Source organism: Echeneis naucrates, chromosome 6 (genome assembly GCF_900963305.1).
Source record: "Echeneis naucrates chromosome 6, fEcheNa1.1, whole genome shotgun sequence".
Lineage (NCBI taxonomy): Eukaryota > Metazoa > Chordata > Actinopteri > Carangiformes > Echeneidae > Echeneis > Echeneis naucrates.
Genome location: NC_042516.1, coordinates 10,764,889 through 10,789,067, shown reverse-complemented (window position 1 = coordinate 10,789,067; position 24,179 = coordinate 10,764,889). Strand labels below are relative to the sequence as shown.

Below are 24,179 nucleotides of genomic sequence, written 5' to 3'. Positions count from 1 at the left end.
GACAAACCCCTAAACCAATTACATGCAAAATTTAAAAGTCTTTCTCGATTACTTTCTTAAACACGTCGTGGAGAAAGCCAATCCTTTTATTCCAACATAATACTCATACTCAAGCAGACAATTAGACCCTATCCTCTAATTTCTGACTAGCACTAATAATAAACAACAAGAATGGTGTTGTCTGGCATTGAATATTAACATATTGTAAAGCTGTGAAATAAGTCATACAGTGAACAAATTAGTGAGTATATTGGATAGAGAGGAAAGTGACCGCTGAGAATGAATCACACTAGAAAGTATAAAAGAGCAGAGGTGAGAACATTAGACTAGATTAGAGATGGTATCATACCTCTGTCCTCAAGCGCATTGTTGGCAAGATTAATGGTGGTGAGTCCTGAGCTTGGGTTGTGGGCCAGGGCAGCAGCTAGCTTCTGGGCAAAATCACTGTTGAGTGATAAAGAGTGAATCCATAATGTGCGTATAACCAATGTACTGCACTGGTGCCACCATTATATTCACAAAGTCCCAGTGGTGAAAAGCTACATTACTCACGAGATTTTTTATTTACTTTAATATTTCATAATTTTAAGATATGTGCCATGTTATATAAAATTTAGATACACCCAATCGAAGTGCAAACTTTGAAATTTTAATTTAATATTGATCTTTCAATTTAGTTTAGATTTTTTTAAATTGTCAGGAGATGTGATGGATAGATTGATGCAGATTTTAGTCAATAGAATGGATTAATTTTCGAAAGCCTTGATCCTAGTCCTAGATCCTGTGCTGCAGGTTTCATGGTTGAGTGGAGCGCATCATTACAGTTTAGTTGGCTTTGACATGGTAAATTGCTGCAATACCCTCTAATTGGTTTGCACCATCTTACGTTTTGAGTCCTGCATTATCCAGAACCAATTCTTCCAGTCGACTGGATCGAGACACCACCCTGAGGATCTGCTCACACACATCTGCAGACTGAATACACACAAAAACATTCTTTTATGCACACATCTATAGGTAAGCTTAGTAAAGGAACCAAAAGAGAATGAAAAGAGACACACACACACACACACACACAAGAGAAAGGCATCCTCTATAAAACAGATATGATATATAAGGAGAGACATATTCTTAACTATTATAATAACACACTTTCAGCAGAACAAAGTTATTAAGTTATGAAAAAGATGCTAAGTAGCTGAACAGGCTAAAAAACAAGTAGCTATTTCACCAGAAACCGCAAAAGCTTGGAAATTGCTTTTTCAAGGTGATGTGAACAACACAGGAATTAACTTTAGAGACACCAGATTTTCCCACAGGTCCAATATGAAACTGGTCATTGATGCTCATTAAAGCTGCACTGTGATGTCAAAAAGGCAGAAATATTTTCTCTTCCACTTCTTCCAAGGAAAGACTGGGATAAGCAGAGTCTGGACACTTAGAAGCAAGAAACTTGTCTCGCTTCTGTGGTCTCAACCCCACAGGAGTGGAGATTCGAGGGAGCCAGAGCACTCAAATTTAGATATAGATTAAAAATTCAACAGTTGCATGGCCATGCCCTTCCCAGATATTCACTGACCCAGTTCACTGTGTGCTGCATCATACTCAAATACGCACTCGCACACATACACACACACACAGCTTCTGTGTTATAATGAAACCAATTATCTGCACAAACCCACAACACAAACTTTTTTTCATCATAACTGAACTTTACTGGATCATTGTATTGTTGTCATTCCGTGTTGTTGGCATTCCTGCTATAAGGGACTGTTTCTTTCAGCCAGCTGCCTCACTGTGGCAACAACACTGGCGACTTTGTTTCAGACTGTTATCTTCAGCGATGGGGAGGAAAGGACGGAGGGATAATGGAGAGAGAAAGACACAGCGAGAGGGAACGACAGAAGAAAGGGACTGTTGTTCGCATGTTTACTCAGTGAAACTGTGAGTATTACAGAAGAGGAATAAGAATGATGGAGGGTGGTGAGGGATGGTGTAATCCTGAAAAAGGAGATTTGAGGGTAGTCAGGGATGAAATAGAGAAAAAGAAGAGATTTCTGTTGGTTGCAGCCTCGCAAACAGGCAGAGCGCACACAAAGAAGGCTGTATTTTCCACAGGACATACAACAAAACTGCTGGGTGACATTTGCACTGTGACTGATGCACCATTTGCCACTCATTAAATAATAGTCTCATCATGCTGTGACCCCAGGTCCTGGATAAAAGTCACACACTTACACACAGAAACACACACACTGAGCGATCATGAGAGGACCAGATTTCTCTTATCTCTGTTGTTTGTTCCTGCTCTTCTCTCCTCTCATTTACAGCTCAGCATCTTCATTATTCACCACAGGACAAACCGCTAGATTGAACTGAGGAGGAGCAGCACAATTTTTCACTTTCATCGTCCGTGTGTGTGTGTGGGAATGTCTGTGTGTGTGTGTGTGTGTGTGTGTGTGTGTGTGTGTGTGTGTGTGTGTGTGTGTGTGTGTGTGTGTGTTTATATATATATATATATTCCGGTTCACTGCATAGAGATACTCCTTATCTGCTTGTGGATATGGTTAGATTGTAATTTAAGACTGAGGCTGGTGAATTAAACGTCCCTAATGCCCTTCTCACTCACTTTTTCTTTTGTTATTATTTATTTGTTGATACTCCATAAATGTAACATCTTTTTGGACTTGCTGCAACCATATAGCTCAACAGCACTGGTTAAGCCTGATAGGCAGTGTTGCCCTTGAGCTGAACTTTTGCAACAGTGACATCTCCTGATTTGGTGAGTGGAGAGTGGGAGAACGTTTAATTCCTCTTCTGCCTGTCTCCAACTCTGGCCACATTCTTCCAATATAAACAGTCCACACACCTTCTGGGTCATATCCTTACTCATCTGACTGCTGTATCACTCTCTGTCCACTGACCTCTATGTTTTGTTTCAGTGCTCTGCTTGCTGTCGACACTTCAGTCTGTGTTCCACTCTTCTTTCTAAATTGTTATTGTTCCCATTGGAACCAGATCAAAACCAAGCCAAAATCTTAATCCAGAGCACATCCCTCAGGCCTTTGTTTCTCAATTTCTTCTGTTATCACCATACAAACATGCACACATGGGTAAAAGGGGGGAAATAGAGTAGACCCTATTGCACTTCAGAGTTACCAAATAGGCACTTAAACCAACAGGATTTGCCACAAATACTGATGTTACTGTCCAAGCCCAAGAAATTCACTCAGGTCATGAGGTTATAAAACATCTGCAAAAGCATCCACTCAGACTTCACTCAGGCACAACACAATGCTTCCATTATAGTAGAGATAGAAGAGACATGGTAGTCATGTTCCTGTGCAAGTGTTTGTGTCTAGATGTGCACATGGCACTGAAAATCCAATACAAAAGCAATTGCCCATGACGGAAGTATGGCATAATTATTTAGACTGAAGAAGCTGCGTGTGGTAATTGGTAAGACTGAGCGAAGCATCAAGACAGCGATTTAGTGATGGAGTGCTGCAGGGGGGGAACCAGTCTGAGACATTGAGCCCCTTTGTCTCGTAAGGATTAAGAGTCTTATCACACAAGAACATTGGACTGATCCTCGGACAACAGAGTGGAGATACGGTGGAAGAAACAAAGGGGAAATATTCTGTACAGTCAGATACATAGAGCAGTAGTTGAGGTTGAATAATTATCACATGTATAAAAGGACACAGATAGATATTTTAGGAGGAGAAAAAAAAATATTTAGGGCATTAAAAAATAAAAATCATCATTACATTATATTAATTAGCTGCTTAATGAATTAGTTGATACATTGATTATTTCCAGAGTACTCTTTAAATTAAATTGAAAAATTTGTGGATCCAGCTTCTTTAATCAAATGAATAAATAAAAGAAACTTTAGCTGGACATGTCACATTAATAGTGTTGGCTTCCTTTTGGATGGTGCAATAGCTGTGGCTTTTATTTGCTACACTTAAAACTCCAGTAACACAGTGGCTACTTCAGATAAAGTAAAACCAATGCAGCGCAGGAGTAGAGCAGTCAGGACAGTGAGAAGTAGGACCTTTTCACAAGTGACAGAAACAGAGGAAGCAGACAGACAAGCAGGGAAACACACACACACACACCCCGACTCCACACTACTTAACTCAGCTATGCGATTAAATGTGGATTACTTGCAGCATTTTGTGGCAGAAGAGAGAAAAAAAAACAAACAAACATTAAACCATTTATCCAGCATGGTGACTGAATATGTGTAGTCATGGGTTAATGTATGTAAAAACACTGCTGGTATGTAGTTAGAGCAGTTGTAAAACTGATTTCCCAACACACTACCCCTGCACTTTAAATGATTATATAGATGTCAATGTGTTTAGATGAGTTAGTGAAACAGTGGGTTAGGAAAGATAAGCAAGTAAACAAGCAGTAACAAGCATCAGAAGAGGATGGCAGGAACAGCAACTGACCAGTTTGTAGTCCTTGGTGGAGAGCTTTGTGAACCACTGGTTAAATTCAAGTACTGCTATTATGGCCACCAGATCCCTGAGGAAGAGAGAAAAGGTCATTTCTGAAATTTAATAGTCTTCAGTTTTATTTTACAGTATGTGGTGAATTCAGCATTATTATATCTAGAAAAATCATGTGACTCCTTCTATGCTTCTTACTCTGGTTTCTGTTGTTCTTGGCCCTTTGGCCTTTATCGTCATGACATACTGTGCTGCCATGTTGTGAATACATTTTTCCTCACCTGTTTTCCAGATGGCTGAAGTCCTGCAGATTGAGTTCTCTAGTGTCTTGTGTCAAATAGATGGTGTCCACATCCTGGAAAGGTAAAATTAACCAAACTATTTAAAAAAAATATATACACCAGCATATCAGTCATTCATTTTTGGACAAAAGGAAGCATGAGCATGGAGAAATATAGAGAAATATATTCAATCACTACTGCAGCTGTACTTTTAACTAATCAAAGGGATTGATGCAGTTTTATGTTATCTAGCCAACGGCAGTGACGCACAGCTGCAACTGTATAAAGAATATAAATAATACACACCCATTGCACTTCTTCTCTGTAAGGCAGCCCCAACCAGTCACAAACACATCTGTACATCTGGGAAAACCCACCTGCGCAAGAGACAGAAAACTCAACAAACTCCGCAAAAAGCTCTTGTAATTTAAAGTGAATTTATAAACATATTGTAATTGCTTGATTTCATAACATATGGTATATATAAATTACAAAACTGACACAACAGAAATACATCAGAGCAATGGCTTATACAAAGTAATTCCAGTCACAGGCTTCATACCACAAGGTCCAGGTTCAGTAGGCTTGCTGCTTTCCCACAGAGTCTGTAGAGAGGTCAGCCTGTCAGGAGGCTCCATTGAGAGCTTCTTCATCACTTTGCTGAGAAGAAAAAATAAATGAGAACAAAATTTTGTATTCTCTTCTCTATACTTAAGCTGGTGAAATCTTTAAAAAAAGTTATCTTCCACTCTGCCTTCAGTTTCAATCAAGCAGCTTCAGGCTAGTTTCTCACTGCCATTCTTGTCAATTTATGTTTTCCAACCAAGTCTTTACATTGCAGAGTAGTAGAACAGAGAAAGCAGCTCAAAACTAGAAACTGCCTCTTAAACAAGTCCAAGACAAGGTTATAAAGGTTTATAGTTTTACACCTGCAGTCATTTCTGCATTCCTATTCATACCTCCTGTACTCAAAATATACTAAATGAGATTCACATCCGTACTAAGATAAAATAGGTAAGATAATTTAGGGTTAGGGTTAGAAAAAAGGAATTGACAAAAAGAATACGCAAATAAATATATACAATAAAATACAGGTGGTTGAATTGCACATTGAGACAATTCTATTGCATATTTATTATTGAGTTGGGTAGAGGGGGGCAGCCACTCATTGAAGGAGCTCCTCAATCCTGTCAGTGTTTTTCTGCAGGGGCTGAGAGTCATTCATCAACATGGATGACAGCTTGGCCCTCAATACCTCCTCTCTCCCACCACCTCCAGTGAGTCGGGGGGGCATCCCAGGACAGAGCTGCACCTTGTGAATCAGTTTATCATCTTACCACAATGCATGTTATCGTTTTTGGAAATTAAATAAAGTATTCTAAAAGCCTTATTCTCACCTAAAGTAACACATGTAAAGATCAGGGACACATGAGACATGCAAAATCAACAAATAACAACATTGCTTGCTAAAAATTTCTAATTCAAATATCGCACATGAACACCATAACAGATCAATGTGAAGTGTTGCTTAACACAACCATACAGAGGCTAAACTCACCTTGGCGGTAGACCAGGACATATCCTCAGCAAGCAGTTTCCTATGTGAGCAACCACCTCATTAACCTCCTCTGAGGAGAGCAGCTTCAGAGAGAAAGAGCCACGCTCATACTCTATCAGCAGCTAAAAGAACACAACCTTGATTAGTGAGTCACACAAGCTAACCCTAACCACTCCTACCACATTATTATTCGACTTGTAAAAAGTTGAAGTCATTTTTTCTAAAGTCATTTTAATTCTTTACAGTATTCCATCCCCTGCATCAGCCCACTTTAAAAAAACTAAGCAAAGCAAAGTCTAATGTGTAAGAAGAGTTGTTTCAAAGGATTTGACATGAGTGTAATGTGTGTCTATTAGGGTTAGGTTAACCATATTCAGCATTTTTCCTCAACTCTTCTTCCTTTAACTAGTCACTGCATTTACACAGAACCTATCTATCCACTCAACCCCCAATTTTGCATGACGTCAAAGATCAAAGATTTAATAGAATTTACTAAGAGCAGCGAGTCATATCAAGATTCACAGCAATTATGCAAATGTTGTAAGGTAGTACATGCTCCCCTAAAGGCCAACATTAACATAATCCTAGATGGTTCAGGTAATCCTAGATTGTAATATGATGACTGAGCCATCAGTCAGCCTGAAAAAATAAAAACCTCTCGAAATAAATGTTAAGAGATGTCACGCTGCAGGAACAGTATATTTAGTGACAGATTATCGTGTTTTGTAGGGAGATCCTGCAGACTGACAGTTAAGCAGCTCTGGTCAATAAGCCGAATGGAAGCTCTCGGCAATTTAGAAACATCAAACACAGAGCTGTCACTTCTGAGGCCATGCAAAGATCTTAGTGTCAAATGTTAATGATTTTCCTCAGGACTATATAATATATGGACGAGCATCCAAGATATTTTGTCATTTTCTGTCTCCTATTTATTAAAGTGTCTGCTGTGGTGACTGGATCTATCATTAAACTTTAGGATATCAGGTAACATTCAGTCAGTTGTGAGGTGTCCTGAAGCTGAGCCTGATCTTTGACTTCATTGGAAAAGAACTAACGCAAACGCAACATTTTTGTACAAAAACCTCTTTGCATGCATTAAAACTTGCTTGCAATACACTTACCTGCTTATTTGTAATGATTCAGGTGAGAAGACTGATTCTACTCTGTGTGCAAACTATGGCATGTGAGTTAGCTGATGGTTTGCTTAGCATAAACTTTATGCTAAGTCTTTATGCCATAAAGACTGGTGGCTAGTCCAAAATGAATAACAATGTCATGGGGTCTCATTGGTTTAATTTCAAAACAGACACAGAAGAAAAGGAGAAATGGTTTTAGTCCGAACTATATGATGTTGAGAGTTTGCAGAAAGCTAATTGGCTCCTGGCTCCGGCTCCATAGTTAACACAGAGTCAAGAGTCAATCTTTTCATCTATCACATACAAAGAATACAAATCAATTTATTTCCCAAAGTACGAAAACAATGCTTTAACATTTAATCACAATGTAGTTTTGGTATGAGGTTCCTACCTGTGTAGGTTTGTTACATGAAATCCCCTGGATCTCCAGATAATTAAAGGAGTGATCCACCTAAAAAGAGCAGATGCCATCAATGAAATAGCTGAAATATCACAATCTTTCTGAGCTGCCTTCAACTGCAGACAGCTTTGAATAAATCAGAAAAAAAATTAAATGTAGTACACAAAGACACAAAAAACTGTGCAAAGCTAATAAAAACAAGATTTTTCATTGAATGACAACAGAGAGGAAAGCTGCAGTTTTATTTCAGTATGGTAGTGTGTTTCTGTGTTTGAGTGAGCCATCGCTAATAACACTGTCTGGCTGAGTGGGGAATGTGGTGTGAAAAATATGTCTGCTCCATAATTAACAGGGATGGATGCAATACTCCGTTTTGTTTTAGCTCTTTCCACACTCTTTCACTGAGTTACATGTAAACATGTTTTTTCAACAGACCATTTGACACATCTGAAGCGTCAAATGAGAACAAAGACAGGAAGAGGAGATATAGTCAATGATAGCAATCAAGATGCATGAATACCAGCTTGAGAACTGCATCAAACCATTGGTTCCAGTTTATTTACAGTTCACACAGATAAGACACTAAAAAACTTGTATACAGTTTTCATATTCACTTTGCTTAGCGGATTATTTAAATCAGACATTAGTATCAATACAGCCTTCTGGAGAAATATTCCATTTAACTAGAAAAATTCATATTAAAAAAAGAGACATTTAAAAAGAAGAACGGATCATATTCTGTTTGGATAGAGCACTTCAGGACAAAGAAAACGAAGAAGAGGAGCAGCCTGCCTTGTCATACATTAAAAGGAGAGAGGAAAAAAAGAGACTGTTTTATGTGAGTCGGGGGAGTTGAATACAAATAGTATAGTATCGCACTACCAAATGAAGAGCAGACCATTTTCCTACACAGCCTCTTCATGTCTCTTTTTACTTTTCTCTCTCTCTCTGATGCACACATACAGTTCAGTACCTCCGGGCAGGCCAGGGAAAGAGGCCAGACTATTCCAGGTGGATGATGTCCCTGAGGCTTGGCTCAGAGAGGAGAGCTGGGAGATGATAAGGAGCCTGTTCATCTACTGTCTGACTACAGTGTGCAGTGCATTTGTGTATGCTATGTATGTGTTCGTATACACAGTACTTTAGTGATGTCTGTGGTTACCAACTCATGATTAAATTATTTGTAGGAACAGAAATAACATAAAGTCAATACTATCCTATACTAAAAAGAAAGCTCCAATTATAATCACAACACAAATACATGATCAGTTTGTCAGGCAGACCAGTTTGCCATCTTATCAAGAATGTATGATATATTACAGTCAATTATAAACACAAATTCAGTTTTTCAAAGTTTTGGTATTAGAGACGTTACGATACTAAACTGAAATCCAGCCAATGATCAGTGAGTGTCATGCACTGATTATTCTGAGTTCTAGCCAATGGCAGCCACCATGCTGGGAGGTGTGTGGAGGAACCAAGGAGAACCTCGAGTAATTGCATCATTCACTCATTCGTTCAGTGTCCATCTGTCATATTAACTTCTGCTATCTTTTTTTTTTCCTCACATTTTCAAACAAAATACAACATGCTGTTTTGTTTATTGGGATGGATAATAACTGAACAATAGGGTGTTGCAAGATATTCTCAATGTCATTTGTGTGTTTTCATCTGTATTTACACACAGTCTTTTGCTACTTCTGACATTAAAGAGTAAAAAAGAGTATTAAAGTAAAACAGGTAAAGAGAGCACAGGAGTACAGAACATAGCGGCACAATAGGTTACAGTGTGTGTGTGTGTGTGTGTGTGTGTGTGTGTGTGTGTGTGTGTGTGTGTGTGAGAGAGAGAGAGAGACAGACAGAGCGAGTATGTGTGATGTTTGGGAGGAAACTGTAAGGCCTTGCAGCTTCTCAAGAGGTGCCAAACTATCAATTGAACACACACAAACGTGTGAACACATGCACACACATACACACACGCACATACACAAAAAAAACCCGCTGAGAGGTGCTTGAGAGACCCTGAGGGGGATTTCAACTATAATCAAGAGAAGAAGAATACACAGAAGGTATGTAACTGAGGTTTTCTCTTACTGTGACACAACACTTCAACATTAAGGCTTTGGGCTCTGCTTGGAAAAACAATTCAGACTAAATCCCAAACAACACAATTATTTCTTGTGTATTGAGATGCGTTTTTAGAATGTATCTTTTTCATACAGAAAATATGATACATGAAATGCATCCTCTATAATACACTCCAATGGCCACTCCAAAAACTGTCAAAGACCTAATGAATAGAGTCTGAATAGAGTCAATAGTTCATGTGTTGCAACAGTTGTCAAAGGCTAACTTTCACTTGCAGTTGAATTGTCTCCTCTGTGATATTGATTTTAAATCAAAAACATTTATAAAAGGAAATTTACTGTAACAGTCAGCTCCTTACATGTGTTACCAGGATTAATCTTTTAAGAATCTCAGGATGAAGCAAGAAACCACCTGGCACTGGCATTATCGGTACTATTATGGAAATATAAACTGTAGCAATGTAGCAATGGCAAAGATCCTTAAATTAGATGGATGGGTCAACATATAATCTTGGCATTTTTTGAAAATCTGGGAACGACCGTTACTGCTATACTTTTTGCTGCTGTGATGAGTCAATGAAACAAAATCAATAAAAAAAGATTCCTACCTTCAATTATTAATACAGGAAAAGATGGAGTAGATTATCAGGTTAAAATTCCCAAATGTGAGGATGTGAATAATTTCTGCTGTTGCCTTTATATCATCAAAGTTATCTGAATAGCTGATTAATTAATATAAGTATTAATATTAATTTCTGTTGATAGCAAGGCAAAAAAAAGTTTAGAACAGTAATCTCTAAAAGAGAAGGATGAGAATGAAAATCCTGAATAAGCAGGGAAGAAGTTATTTGTGTTTGTAATCTGGAGTGAGAAGGGAATAGTTCTTTTCTAAAGACTGAAATACTGTAATTACAATAAGAATTTTTACTGCACCCTATTCAAACTCAAACAACAGAAAAGTGCAGCAGGAGTAATATCCAAATCATGACATTGAGAATAAAAAATGAGAGCAAGACAAACGTGATGTGGAAAAAAACAGACGCAGGATGAGGCATACAAATAGCAAGTGTCTAATCCCTCCAGGTCAGAAGAGAGCAGACAAATGGAAAACAGCCGGGCCAGCTAAATAAACGGCTCATATACTGAAAACATATGACGTCATGTGAACCCGGGTCAGTTTGAGTGGTCTTTATGGCCTCTTCTACCCCGAGTAAACCTGCAAATCAGTTTTTAAGTAACCAGTCAATCACCTAAACTGTCCCATGAGGCATCCTGTTGCCGGAAAGCATCTATTTGAAGGGCAGCTGTGAAGTATTTCCTGGGCCTGCGCGCCTTTATTTCATGATGTCATGAGTTGGGGAAAATAATATTAGGTTCTATTCTTCCTTGCAGAAGGTTTGTGAATCCAGATAATGTACATAGAGGTTTGGCTGAAGTGGGACGGAGCACCTTTTTTATATTCAAACATGTTGTTTGTGTAATGGTTATGAAAATGATCATAGTTGGTAAACTACCAGTTGTTCTGCATATCACATGATCATCAGCAGATATTCAACAACCTCTTCTGACTTCTCACCACCTCTGTTATCTTGGAACATTGGTGCTTAAAAGGTCTGCTAATGATGATCAGATGACATGAAAATCTTTGAAACTTCTACATACAAATACAACTGATGGTATGAAGGTGAAGAATGAAACTTTGAAACTTTAAATATTTGATTTGAGCAATTTGAGAATTACTGATACCTGCATGTACAGAGATGTTAAACTGTGTTTTCCTATATGAATATGTGATAATATCTTCTCTCCATTTTCACACTTGTGTATCTACATTTAAGGGAAGAAGGTATCGAAGGGAATCCCAGCAGTGGATATTATTTACATTTGCTGTGGGCCCATTTTAAAAGCTAGCAAGTCATATCCATACACTGAAGCTGCAACACAGTCACCTGAGCCTGATGGGAAGGTAAACTGTGGCAGCACTGATGCTGATAGTTGTTTGACTGGCACTTCTAGAAGTCTAAGGGAACATCTGCATCGTGTTACCGCACTGCTGGTTTTTATGTGGTCGTGGTGACAATGATGCTGGTATCGCTGGTGATGGTGTTAACAACAGCCATCTGTACTGCATATGGCAACCCTTTTTTCCCATGTTTAAAAAAAGAAAACTCTAACTAACCAGTAACACACAACTACTACTTAAGCTCTGTTCTACTCTTTTGCAGCACCCATGCAAAACACACACACACACACAGAAACAAGGACAATCTCAAAAATCATAATCATTACAAAAAGGGTTAGTTTTGAAAAAAAATGATAAAAGGGTACAAAACGCAGACAGTTGCTAAGAGACATTTTACAACATTTTCATTATTACATTGTTTTTGGTCCCTGGTAACAAAGTCCTGAATGTGCAGCACAAAGTGTACTTAAAACTGAGCAGCTGCTCTTACCTTGGTGGGAATACGGGCTGTCAAGAGGTAAGCTCGGTGAGACGCAAGAGCCTGGAACAAAGAGGACAAAGACTGTAATGAGCATGTAGCTGTAAATATACACTCTGACTGACAACAACAGGGAAATGAGAAAGAACACAGAGAGCTCTCCTGTTGAGTCACCAGGATAAAAAAAAAGGCGTGTGACTCTGAAACTTCTCTGTCTGAGAAATCACAGTGATGGGAAAAATTGCCTTCTATTTGAAAATGAACATCTAAACAGACAATAATTTCAGAGACATTCAAAGATGGGCCTAGCCTTAACACGTTGAAGGGTACAGCATATCACATGTAACCTAATTGTCTTGGCTGTCATTAGAAAAGACCCTGTCTAAGCGAGACCATCATACTGTACGTAGGTCAGTGTGGTTTCCTTGATTTGCTGCTTGTGTTGCCATTGCCCACTGAGTACATAAGTTGCCAAAAGCAATTGTTTAATAGCAAATGCTGAGTTTGTTTCTGAGATATAGAAGAAAAAACAAAAAAAAAAAAAGTCAAGGCTTGAGGACGCATAACTGGAATGTATAAACTTGGCATGCCTATGAGGACAACACCCTCTTCATTCAGACTGAAGTGCAATATTGTTATGACAATGATTTGAACAATTCATGAGAACTGAGAATGTGTTAACACTCACAAAGACACAGTTTCATGGCAGAGTTCTGTGCTGCGTACACTCAGCAATCCAAACAGTGAGTCTCTTCTAGTCTCTGTTACATCATTGCAGCAACCAAACACAAGTCAAAGGCAAAGCTCAACTAAGACAACCTAGATGTCAAATACAAAGTGATAGTACAAGTGGAGAGCCATAACAATGCATTTTCTCATGCAAAAAAATAAATAACTGAAAGATTGACCATCAAAATGATTAAAAGGAAATAATTATCCTCCGAATCAGAACTTTGTTTCCCAGATAACACAGTGAAACAGCCTGAAAGTTTTATTAAATTAATGCTTATAGTTAGTGCTTATTTTCTTCTGTCCAACATTCAATAAAGTTTTATTCATTTATTATTCTAAAGTGGAAGCAAAGTCGTGGGTGGTTGCCCTTAGCTGCAATGGCTTTCGTGTGTAACCACTGTGTATTTTTTTTTCCTTCCTCTCTGCATTGATGGCATGTACGCTTGGAATAACAGCACCAAAACATTCATGATTTCTGTATTTAAAGGGGGGCAGAGAGGCCCCAGAAAAAGGAAACTCAAACTTGCTGGGTTTGGAACAGAACAAGAAAAGGATTGAGGTTGGACACCACAGAAAACAACAACAAAAGAGCATAAAAACAGCTCTAGTTAGGCTAGACAGAACATGAAAATGAAAATATGAAACCAAGAGAATGGAATGGAAGAGAGCAGAAAGATTGATCAGAGGTGGAATAAAAGTGGGGAAGCGTTTTTACAGTAAAGGAGCAGAAGATGAAATAATAGAGGAAGGGCGAGTGGGGAGTGAGTACTCACAAGTCCAAAATAAACAATGACTGGAAAGAAGGGCAAATGAGGTAAAGAGACAGCACGGGAGCAAAAAAGATTGAGCAAATTCTATGACAAATCATAACCTTTTCTAAAAACAGAAAAAAAGGGGGATTAAGAGACGGGGGTAAAAACAAAAAAAAGAAACAGTGCTATCCACTGGCCCTCCGTGCCTCTTTTCCACAGACAGGGTCTGCGTGGCTTGATGTGATGAAGATAGACAGGCAGGCCTGTGTGACCAAAGATAACCTCTCCTAAAGAGCAGCAGTCACCACTGCTATACTCAAATCCCCCTCTCACTCTCACTCTTTGTCTATATCTGTTGACTAAAACACATAGTATGTAATGGAATCTTTTAACGTCACCTTCAGTTTTTACTACATCTCACAAAGAAATTGCAACTTTTTGTTATTCATAGTTAATTTGATTTTACTATAACTTGTTTCCGTATGTTTGAGCGTTGTTTTCGTAAACTATGAAAGGTTAATATTCTGCCATTGTTAAAAATTATGTTCACCTGGCCTGGAAACTGAATTGGTCAGAAAATCCAGTTGGAAAATAATTAACATCAACAACGATAGATTATCTTCTTCGATGCTCAGATGCCAAATTTGGCCACACATGAAAAGTTGTATAGTCTTGTTGTAACAGCCTCTTGGATTTCCTCTCATTTCTTCATTCACCCATTCTCCTCTTATCAACGCATGACTACCCTCTGCTCTTTCCCAGTGCAGTGCTCTCTCCATCTGCCCTTTTAAATGGACAAAGCCAAAGCAGCCCGGTGGTGACCCCCCTCGTCCCTTCGACTGCCCTCCCACTCTGTCCCTCTCTGTCTCTCCGCTCACCGTCTTAAGTGGACTTAAAGCCTTGAGCTTTGCTATCAGCCAATGATTTCACAGCAACCACCATCCCACCTTTAGCTCAGCTCAGCCAACCAGATGGCAGCAGCATTGGAGCATGTCTACAAAACCAGAGAGCATCTGCTATAACTCTCCTCCCTCTTTCTCTCGCTCTCTCTCACACACACACACACACACACACACAGAAATGGGCAGCTCACATACAAAATAACTGCCACAGGCTGGGGATCACCATTTGTCTCCTTGGCCTGAAACACACGCAACATACACATGTCCACTCACAAATACACAAACCAAGTTCAGTTTCATTTTTGTGATTTCTTTATGAATAAATAATAACATATATGGAATAATAGGAAATAAAACATAACATTTCTGCCTAACACACTTGCACACTAAAAAGACAACATGAGAGATAGTCAACAAGATCTTACCCTAACCCCATTTTAGGGGGTTAGTAGTATACATGCAGTTTCTTATCATATCATATGCAGATGACCAACAACTTTATATTTTGGTGTCGCCGCATGATTATAGTCCCTTACTTTCACTGATTAAGTGTTTTCATCGAATCAATTAGTGGATGTGCGAGAATTTTATTCAGCTCAATGCAGATAAGACAAAAGTGATTGTTTTTGGCCCCAAAAATTTCGTTTTAACTCTATGTCACTGACAACAAATAAAGCCAGAAATCTTGGTGTAATTATTGATTCTGACTTGAATGTTAACAACTATTTAAAGCTCATAACCAAATGAGCTTATTACCCCTCAGAAATACAGCCAAAATGAAGGGATTTCTGTCTAAAGAAGAAAAACTTGTGCATGCATTTATTTTCTATAGATTGTAATGGCAATGGTATTGTAATAGACACTGTAATGGTGTCTACTGGCCTAAAAAAAGAAAAAAACAATTAGGCAACTGCAGTTGATCCAGCATGCTGCTGCAAGAGTCCTTACAAACACCAGGCTAAATGGACTATATCACACCAGTCCTCAGATCACTACACTGGCTTTCTGTGTGTCAGAGGATAGACTCTTATCAAATCTTACTGTTGGTCTACAAAGCACTAAATGGTCTAGGACTTATTAACTCCATATGGATCCAGAGTATCCAGATCCCCAAGGCCATCAGGGACAGGTCTACTGTGTGTTCGCAGAATCAGAACCAAACAAAGTGAAGCAGCTTTCAGTTATTATGCTCCTCACCCATGGAACAACCTCCCTGCACACCTTAGGTCTGAACCAACTATTAATTCATTTAAATCAAGCTCGAAAACGTTATTATTCGCTGCAGCTTTTACTTGTCTTTTGTCTTTTACTTTCTTTCTTTCTCTTTGAAATGTATTTTCTATTTATGATTTTAATGCCTGTAAACCGTGGTGTATGAATTGTAAGGCAAATAAATTTGCTATGCGGAGTCTATGTTTCTGCTGTGCAGCCCATTCACTGCAATACCAATGTCAGTATCTTTTTGCTCACACTCACTCACTCACTCACATCAAAGTAGCACAGTGCAGTGCCAAGCCTAGCTTGAGAATGTCAATGAGTTTTCAGCCCCTTAAACACCATTCACTCTCTACAGTTATAGACTCTGTAGGAAGCAAGGCAGCACAGAGCACAGTTTGATCTGCAGTCATTCAGATATGGCAGCACTCAGCCACAGGAAATCTACTCCTGCCAAAACTGCTTCCTTCATCCATCATATTCCAGTGTGCATTCACGCTCAGATATCCATTAGACTGTTTTCACAGTTCACTCCTTTGTTTCATTTTGTTTGGGTGAGAATATTTTAGGAGCACCAAAGATGATGATAAAAAATAATAATAATAAAAAATGCTCAGCTTGCTAGAAATGTAATCATTAAAAAAGGCTGTTTGCCATAAGCATTCAAGGGTTTAAGATGCATCTTTTATATGTACAATGTTCTTAATAGATTATTATTCTAAGCTTCGGGAAATAGCTTTGACATTATGGGAAATGAATTTTGATACTACTCAGAGGCCAAAGCGAAATGAGGGACCTTAATGTCAAAAAAGCATGTGTGTATAAGAAAAAATTATGCACAGAGATATAATAATAATAATAATAATAATAATAATAATAATAATAATAATGAATTTTATTTGTTACATGCTTTTACAGGTGCTGAAAGATGCTACAAACTCAAAGATAGAATACAGGCAAAAGTCAATTTAAAACAAACTAGACACAAAAAGCCAAATTAAGAACAAAATACAAGAAAAATAAAGGAAGAGCTCAAATTAACACAATTAATTACACATTGAAAGCAAATTTAAAAAGGTGGGTTTTTAGTAGGGATTTGAAGGTTTGAATGTCGGTGCAGTCACTTAAGGTTTGGGTAGTCAGTTCCAGAGGGTAGGGCCGGCAACTGAAAAGGTTCTGTCCAAGATGTTTATGTCACAATGTTTCACTTTATGCTTACAAGAGCTTTCTCAAAGAATTTCTTCATCATTTCTATAACAAGACGGTGGATTGTGGCAGCACACAAATGCCAGATGACATCTGGATTAATGTGGTCTCCTGAACCCACTTTAGTCAAATAGCTCTGTCATGCCTCAAACCTACTTCTGAGGCTGAAAAATTACACCCTAACCTTGTGCCATAGTGCCACAAACGGAAGTTGTTTGAACAGCCTTTGAGACTGACTGTGGCTCCATGAGTTGAGACAGCACCAGCTGATGATATGTTGCCCTACACAGTACTGACAACTGTGTCTTTGGGCCCCTCACAAAGCTTATTTGGAGATGAGAGTCCAGGTTATGTTCACCCATGGAGCCTGAGGGAGATGGGCCCGCATTGTCAGCTCTTCATATCAGCATTATTTGGTTGATCACAGTAACACATCAGTAATATGTCACATGCTTTGTGTATTAAATTGTTGCCCAGTAGATAAAGATATTCTTAATATTATTTGATTTGTTATCCATAACAAAATAATGATTATCATACAAGCCAAAGACAGCGGCAGCGTTTTATAATTTTAGAAGATGGAACCAGCAAATTCAAGCATTCTTACTTGAAAAATAATCAACTATGAATAACTGCTGACACACACACACCAGCATGTCCTGCATGTGCGTGGGTGTGTGCACGTTAACATTAATGAGTCATGATGTACTGGCTGCAACTACAAATTACAACACTGCACAGCAGAAATTAGAGTATTTCTAGAAAGTCAGAGAGAGAGAGAGATCAGCTACTGTATGAGAAAAGCAGAGTGAACACCAAAGACAGAAAGCGAGCGCATGAGCAATGGGGGAGGAGGTAGAAGGGCAAAGCAAGTGAAATGACTTAATAGATTCTAAGTGCTGTTTCGCTGATAAGGAGCCAACATTTAAATCCAATCAGTGAAGAAGATATTAAATGAAGGAAAGTGTTTGAAAGCAGTTTCCTCTCTGTCAAAACCAATGCTGTGTGGATGGCCCCTTCTTAGCTTCTGTTAAAGGGGAATCATTCAGCTGAGGACTTTGTTTTTATCCTATTGTCCTCTAACTTTTGCTTTTCCCCTCCCATTCTTTCCTTCTTTAATCCTTTCATGTCCTCACTCTCATTTGGCCCTATCCTCCCTTTGTATTTTTTTACCAACTGGCTAAACCCTCACTTACTATAAACTAACATTACATTACAGAAGCATCCAGATGGGGCATGTTATCTGGTTACAATCTCACAGAGTAAAGCCACTTTATATTTTTTTGGACGTTGTTTTTTTCCCCGTTGTTTCTTACCACACCATGTGAACTTGTGTTTTTGGCTGTATATCGGAATAACCATGTATACCTACTTGTCATCCTTCTTGTATAATTGAGTAATCTGGGTGATGGCTCCCCCAACATAGGGCAAAAACACTGTGTAGGCTGCGTTTTATGAGTACGTACCCTGGAGGCACTATCTACAGGGTAAAGGTCTTCATGGCCTTGACATTTCTTCTTTAAAATTTGTGTCAAAAATATTAACTTGGTTAGAAAATATTATCCATCTTCCTGAATGGATAACAATAATACAATCACAATTGTTTTGTTGCCAATCTCTGTCAACTCTAACTGTCCACACGTTTGTTCAGACTGGGCCCGATGGTGCTTGCGTCTCCTTCAGAGATACATAGTTCATTTTTATTTCAAATAAACAATACTGACATAAGACCGCTACAGCAAATGCTTTTCTCTTAATCAACAAATGTCCTGACACTAGTTAGTTTAATCCGTGTGATATTATATCAAGATAATTAACCTCGTGCAATGTCAAAGCTGTCCTGTACACGCAGCCATTAAATCTGTCAAAATGTCCTGAGAATGACCCAGAGTACATAATTTAAACCTGGTTAATCCCCTCTGCTGCAAAGGAGCCACACTCCTCTGTTTTAATGCCATACGCCTGCAGTAGAAATTGAGTCTGAGGCCTAAGATAACAATTTATCTTTGACGAATACCAAGAAAGAGAATGAGTGTGGCTGATGCAGGAGAGTAGATCATAGTGGGATTTGGGCAAATTGAACCTAATCTCATTCTACAGAGAAGCCAACTAACCAATCTAAAACCAGGGAGAAAAACTGTTTGTCTCACAATACATTGATCCTCCACTGCCAAACAAGCTGCTGACAGTGCAGCTGAGGTCCAGTCCTCTACCGTCTGTCGGCTTGTGCTGCGCCAAAACCACTGTACAATGTGTACATGTAAGTCTCTGCCACACCACGGTTCAGTGATAGAACAGCTAACATATGCACATCAGGTATTTTTCCTGCAGTCTCAGAAGAGACAGAACACATGACACCGTAGGATGAACCATTCAATAATACCATCAAAATTCTGTCCAGTATGACAGCAACCATACGAGATATCACCTTACCCTATAGGGCTGTTAATTATAGAATTTATGCACAGATTGCAAAATTATACTCAGAATAACAATATAAAAACCATCACAAATGCTTCATAGTGCAACATTTTTTTTTTTAAGAAGAGTACCCAGAGAGCAAAGCAACAAATCACTTTGTCTGGATCCACTCCACTTCTTTTCACATTAGGGATGAAGCCATTCTTCCATTCTTTGCAGAGCCCAACCTCCTCTCACTGTGCCAGGAGCCGAGAAGAACATTAAGAGAGAGACATCAATTTCGTTTTTATCACTTCCCTGCTCATCATTATGTCTTTTACTGCTGAGGAGATGAACGTGGTGAGGAACAAAGGAGGCTGACAGTTGTACTTCCTGAACAAATTTGATTGGCTGTTCTCATCAGACCACAGCTGCAGCAAGCAGAGGCATGAATAAATGTGGTGTCTGATGCCGCTATATTTCATGGTTTTTACTTTTTTTTGCCACTAATGCTACCGTTGCTGTTTTGTTTCCACTGTGTGAATAGGCACAATGTGTTAAATAATAAATGACACATATACAATGTCAGATTGATCATCAAAAAAGATGGAAACACGTTAGAGTCAGGCAATATTATTATGGAGCAGGTAACAAAAACCCATTTTCATTCAATTAGACACAAGGGTCAAAAACACATATATGCACTATTCCCTATGCAATATCTCAACACACTGCATGTTTATCTCTGCTTTGTTAACAAGCTTAACATGTTCAATCATCCTCCCAGCACATTTTATACATTATAACTGAGGATGAGCAAGAGCAGAAAGATTAAATGACTGTGCTTTCAAATTAGGATTAGTCCTGGGTTATCAGTGGATAGATGTCAGGAGTGAGTGAGGGGATTTCTCTTAGAACAACATCAGGCTGAATGGTGTCCTCCAAGAACCCGGTGTGTGTTTATGTTACAGATATAAGGAATAAAGGGTTGATTCATTCATCAGCATGGCAGCCAGACACAATGGGTCCGTCTGTGCCTGTGTGTGTGTGTGTGTGTGTGTGTGTGTGTGTGTGTGTGTGTGTGTGTGTGTGTGTGTGTGTGTGTGTGTGTAGCTATGTGACGCCTCTTTTTTTTTTGGCTTTTAAATAAGATATTGCTTCAGACCATATGGAAGGTTTCAGAGAAAAACCATCCTCAGAGAGGGGAAAAAAGAGGGAATAGAGGTGGAGGGGCTGATAGTTTTATCCCCTAGTTTACCAAATCTGAGGAAGGGTGCTTTGCAAAGGAGAGAGAGAGAGAGAAACCTACACAGGTATGACAAAGAAAAGGTGAGGGAGAAAAGGAAGGAATAGCAGAGACAAAGGCAGAGCAAGGAGAGCATGGAGGGGGGCTGGCAATCTGGGGTGTTGTTGTGTTGTTGGCATTACCCACAGTTTCCCTCTGGAGCGGCTAAATAACATGAGTTGGTACTGTTAAAACACACACACACACGGTCAGCACTGAACAGTGATCCTAAACAATGAAGTCATTGTGGTTTAGATCACATTGCCATTAAGCAGAGGTCCTCCTGAGATTACTACATCAACAAAGTAGAAATTATTAGAAGAAGGTGTTCTAAGACTAATAATGGGTTTCCTGTCAGGAGTGGGATGGAACCTTGCAGAAAATCCTGAAAAAAAGGTAATGTGCCCATATGAGAAAGAATAAACACACAATGAGGATTTTTGCGAGGGATTTGAATAATCTAATATTAATTCATAAAAGGCAGTGCTTAAATTTTTTTAATCGATGTCTTCTGTGTGAAGCTGTCAGCATACTGTAGTGCTACAGAGGTCAGTAATGCACCAGGTAGATGCTCAACCATGTTTAACTCCAGGTGGTGAAATAAAATATCACCAGTTTGCATAATCTGGGTGAAGACTAAGGTCTGCTTCATTAAGAGAGAAAAAATATCACATTGCCATTTAGGTTATATTTATTGATTTCCACATCTCAATCATTCATTACAACACATGAGAAAACATTTCACCTTCAAAGTTGTCAGTCGTCTCTTTAGTTGTACAGTGAATTAAATTCAACTGTTCATTAGTTAAGATGAACAGAAGGAAAACATCCTCTTTCTACAGTTTCTTTATTTTTTCATGCATTTACACAGAAAGATGATGAAGCCGGCCCAGACAGCTTCAACAGCTTGGGCTGCTTCCACAGAGCTGCTGGAGATGAAAACAAGCATACTTTCATTTTCTGTAGCCTGGCATAGATCTGTAGTTTTTGTTATTCTTCTACAGGCTTTTTTCTTTCAACCATTTCAGCAAAATAATGTCATATTTCATAACATTAAGGTCATGGGAAAAAAAAAATCTATATCAAGTGCAAGTTATTGATTTTAAAAAATGCCATGCTCATGGTGAGCATACCCATACATGGAAACACCGAGCACAGTGATCAGAGAAGGTTAAAGTAAGGCTTGACACTGAAACCCACTGTCAGCGCTGAATATGGCATATGACAATATCAGAAAAGGAATTTACCATAATAAAATAAAACTAAAATGAAAAGAGGGGGGAATAGGGTCGGCACTTTGTAGAAGGCAATGATAATGAAAACTGCAAGGAGACCATAAAGATTTAGCATGGAGCAAAAGCATGACCCTGGCAGTAAAATCAGCGTTTTGATCTTGGTTTGCTGAGAAACAGCTGCCTGTATGCAGACAGAGCAGTCTATCCAAAAATCACACACATTTCCAGCGTCGTCTAATCTGTGTTGGTGGTCTAAAACTCAGGGATCTGAATAACTTTAGATTAAAATAAAAATGAAACTATGACTTGTACAGGCGATGAAAATGACATATATGCCCTCTTTGTACAGGCAGATTATGCTGGTAGTTTTACTTGGAATCACTCAGGCTCTCGTGTTTTGGCAAAAAAAAAAAAAAAAAAGTCTAAACAAAACCTGACAACACTGATTAGATTGATCGTTCTGGGGCTGGTTACTACAACATGGTTCACAAATATTATTGTCATCCAATCAATGCGGTGTGTTGCTGTGACCTACAAACCCCATTCAATTACGCCCAATAAGAGCAGCCTGATCTTTACCAACCAGGCCGTGACATTATATCACTCAATGGCCACAGCATGGCCGAGCAGGATTCACAAGGGACAGACACCAGTTAGATGTGCATGTTGAATGAAATTCAAAATCAAAACTAAAGTAAAAGAAAACAAAACAGCTTTGCAAGACTTCATTTGTTCCATTCGGTCCAAGACTGAAAGCAGCCATATTGGAAGTCAATAGATAAAATTATGAAAACCAAACCAATCAAGACAATTACCCGCGGCAGGGTCAACTATCGTACTAACTGTGTCTGAGTGACAATGACCCTGACCTACGAGATGATGATGATGAAAGACTTGTGTGGAGCCAAACTGCGTGGCTGATAATACTTCTCTGGGGAGGTTTTTGTCAGCTATGGTGGGCAGAAACCATTTTTGCGACAACAAAATCCCTATTCAGCCTGGTATGCCCTAATGCTATCCTGAGACTGACAGATACTCGGCCATTAAAATGTGACAGTGAATGAACAGGACTACAGGACATAATGAGCACGTGTAACCTTTCTGTCTATTCTGAGAGTGGCCACACAGGAAATGGAAATTCTATCCCAAACACAAAGATGGTCAAGCACACATTTGAAGAAGTTAATCAACATAAACACACTGCTGTAAACTGAGCAGGCACTGAAAACAGTTGCACATTTTCAGAAATGCTGTTCTGCGCATTATCACAAAGTTTAGTCTTCAAAAACAAGCCTGATTGTGTTGTACTGCTCACTGCAACTTGGCTTCATCCTAACTCTGGGCTTTCTCTGCGAACATTTGCCTCTTCTTCATGCTCAAATTTTTGTTATATATATTTAACAAGTGCAATGTGGCCTTACTGATATTTGTATTTTTGTAAGCAATTTCTAGCAATTTTTAGCTGTTTATTAGTCTCTCTCATTCTTGACTCTCCTCAGACTACACTGTTGCCATGTCTGGCACCATGCAATAAAGAAAGACATTCCTGGCAAGCGTGGTCCACTACACAACATAGTGCACTTGTACTAACACAAATGCTGGGACCCAACTGCATGCAGAATTCCTCCCAATTAACCTGCTCATTCAGCTGAATCTGCTCCAGCAGTTTATAGAAACAAAAAAATTAAACAGCACCTAGAGATAAAATCAGGTTAGGAAATAGGAAATAGGTAAGGAAAAATATCTAATGAGATTAGTTCAGGGAAGCATGGCGCCATAGTAGTAAGTGCTGTTGCCCCCACAATAAGAAGGTCGTGGGTTTGGTTCCCAGCCGGGAGTTTGTGGAGTTTGTGTGGAGTTTGCATGTTCTCCCTGTGTCTGCATGCATTTCCTCCGGGTACTCCGGGTACATCATCCAAAGACATCATGAAACGGATAAGCAATTGAGGATGGATGGATGGAAATTAGCTCAGACTAGGAGAACTGAATGTTTAATATACACTACCAGTCAAAAGTTTGGACACACTTTCCCATTCATTTGAATTTCCATTTCACACTTTGAAAGGAAATAAAGACACCTTTCCAC

At 38.9% G+C, this 24,179-nt stretch overlaps 1 protein-coding gene across 1 annotated transcript in view; it reads right to left on the bottom strand.

Annotated features, from left to right (window-relative positions):
* LOC115045320 (F-actin-uncapping protein LRRC16A-like) overlaps positions 1-24,179 on the bottom strand; it is a 51,335-nt gene that overhangs the window by 16,442 nt on the left and 10,714 nt on the right. The window contains exons 3-11 of the mRNA XM_029504947.1: positions 12,379-12,429; positions 7,830-7,889; positions 6,303-6,424; positions 5,307-5,404; positions 5,051-5,121; positions 4,745-4,818; positions 4,464-4,539; positions 887-975; positions 350-444 (exon numbers count right to left, since the gene is read on the bottom strand). Coding sequence (XP_029360807.1) covers positions 350-444; positions 887-975; positions 4,464-4,539; positions 4,745-4,818; positions 5,051-5,121; positions 5,307-5,404; positions 6,303-6,424; positions 7,830-7,889; positions 12,379-12,429 — 736 coding nt within the window. The remainder of the gene's footprint in view (positions 1-349; positions 445-886; positions 976-4,463; positions 4,540-4,744; positions 4,819-5,050; positions 5,122-5,306; positions 5,405-6,302; positions 6,425-7,829; positions 7,890-12,378; positions 12,430-24,179) is intronic.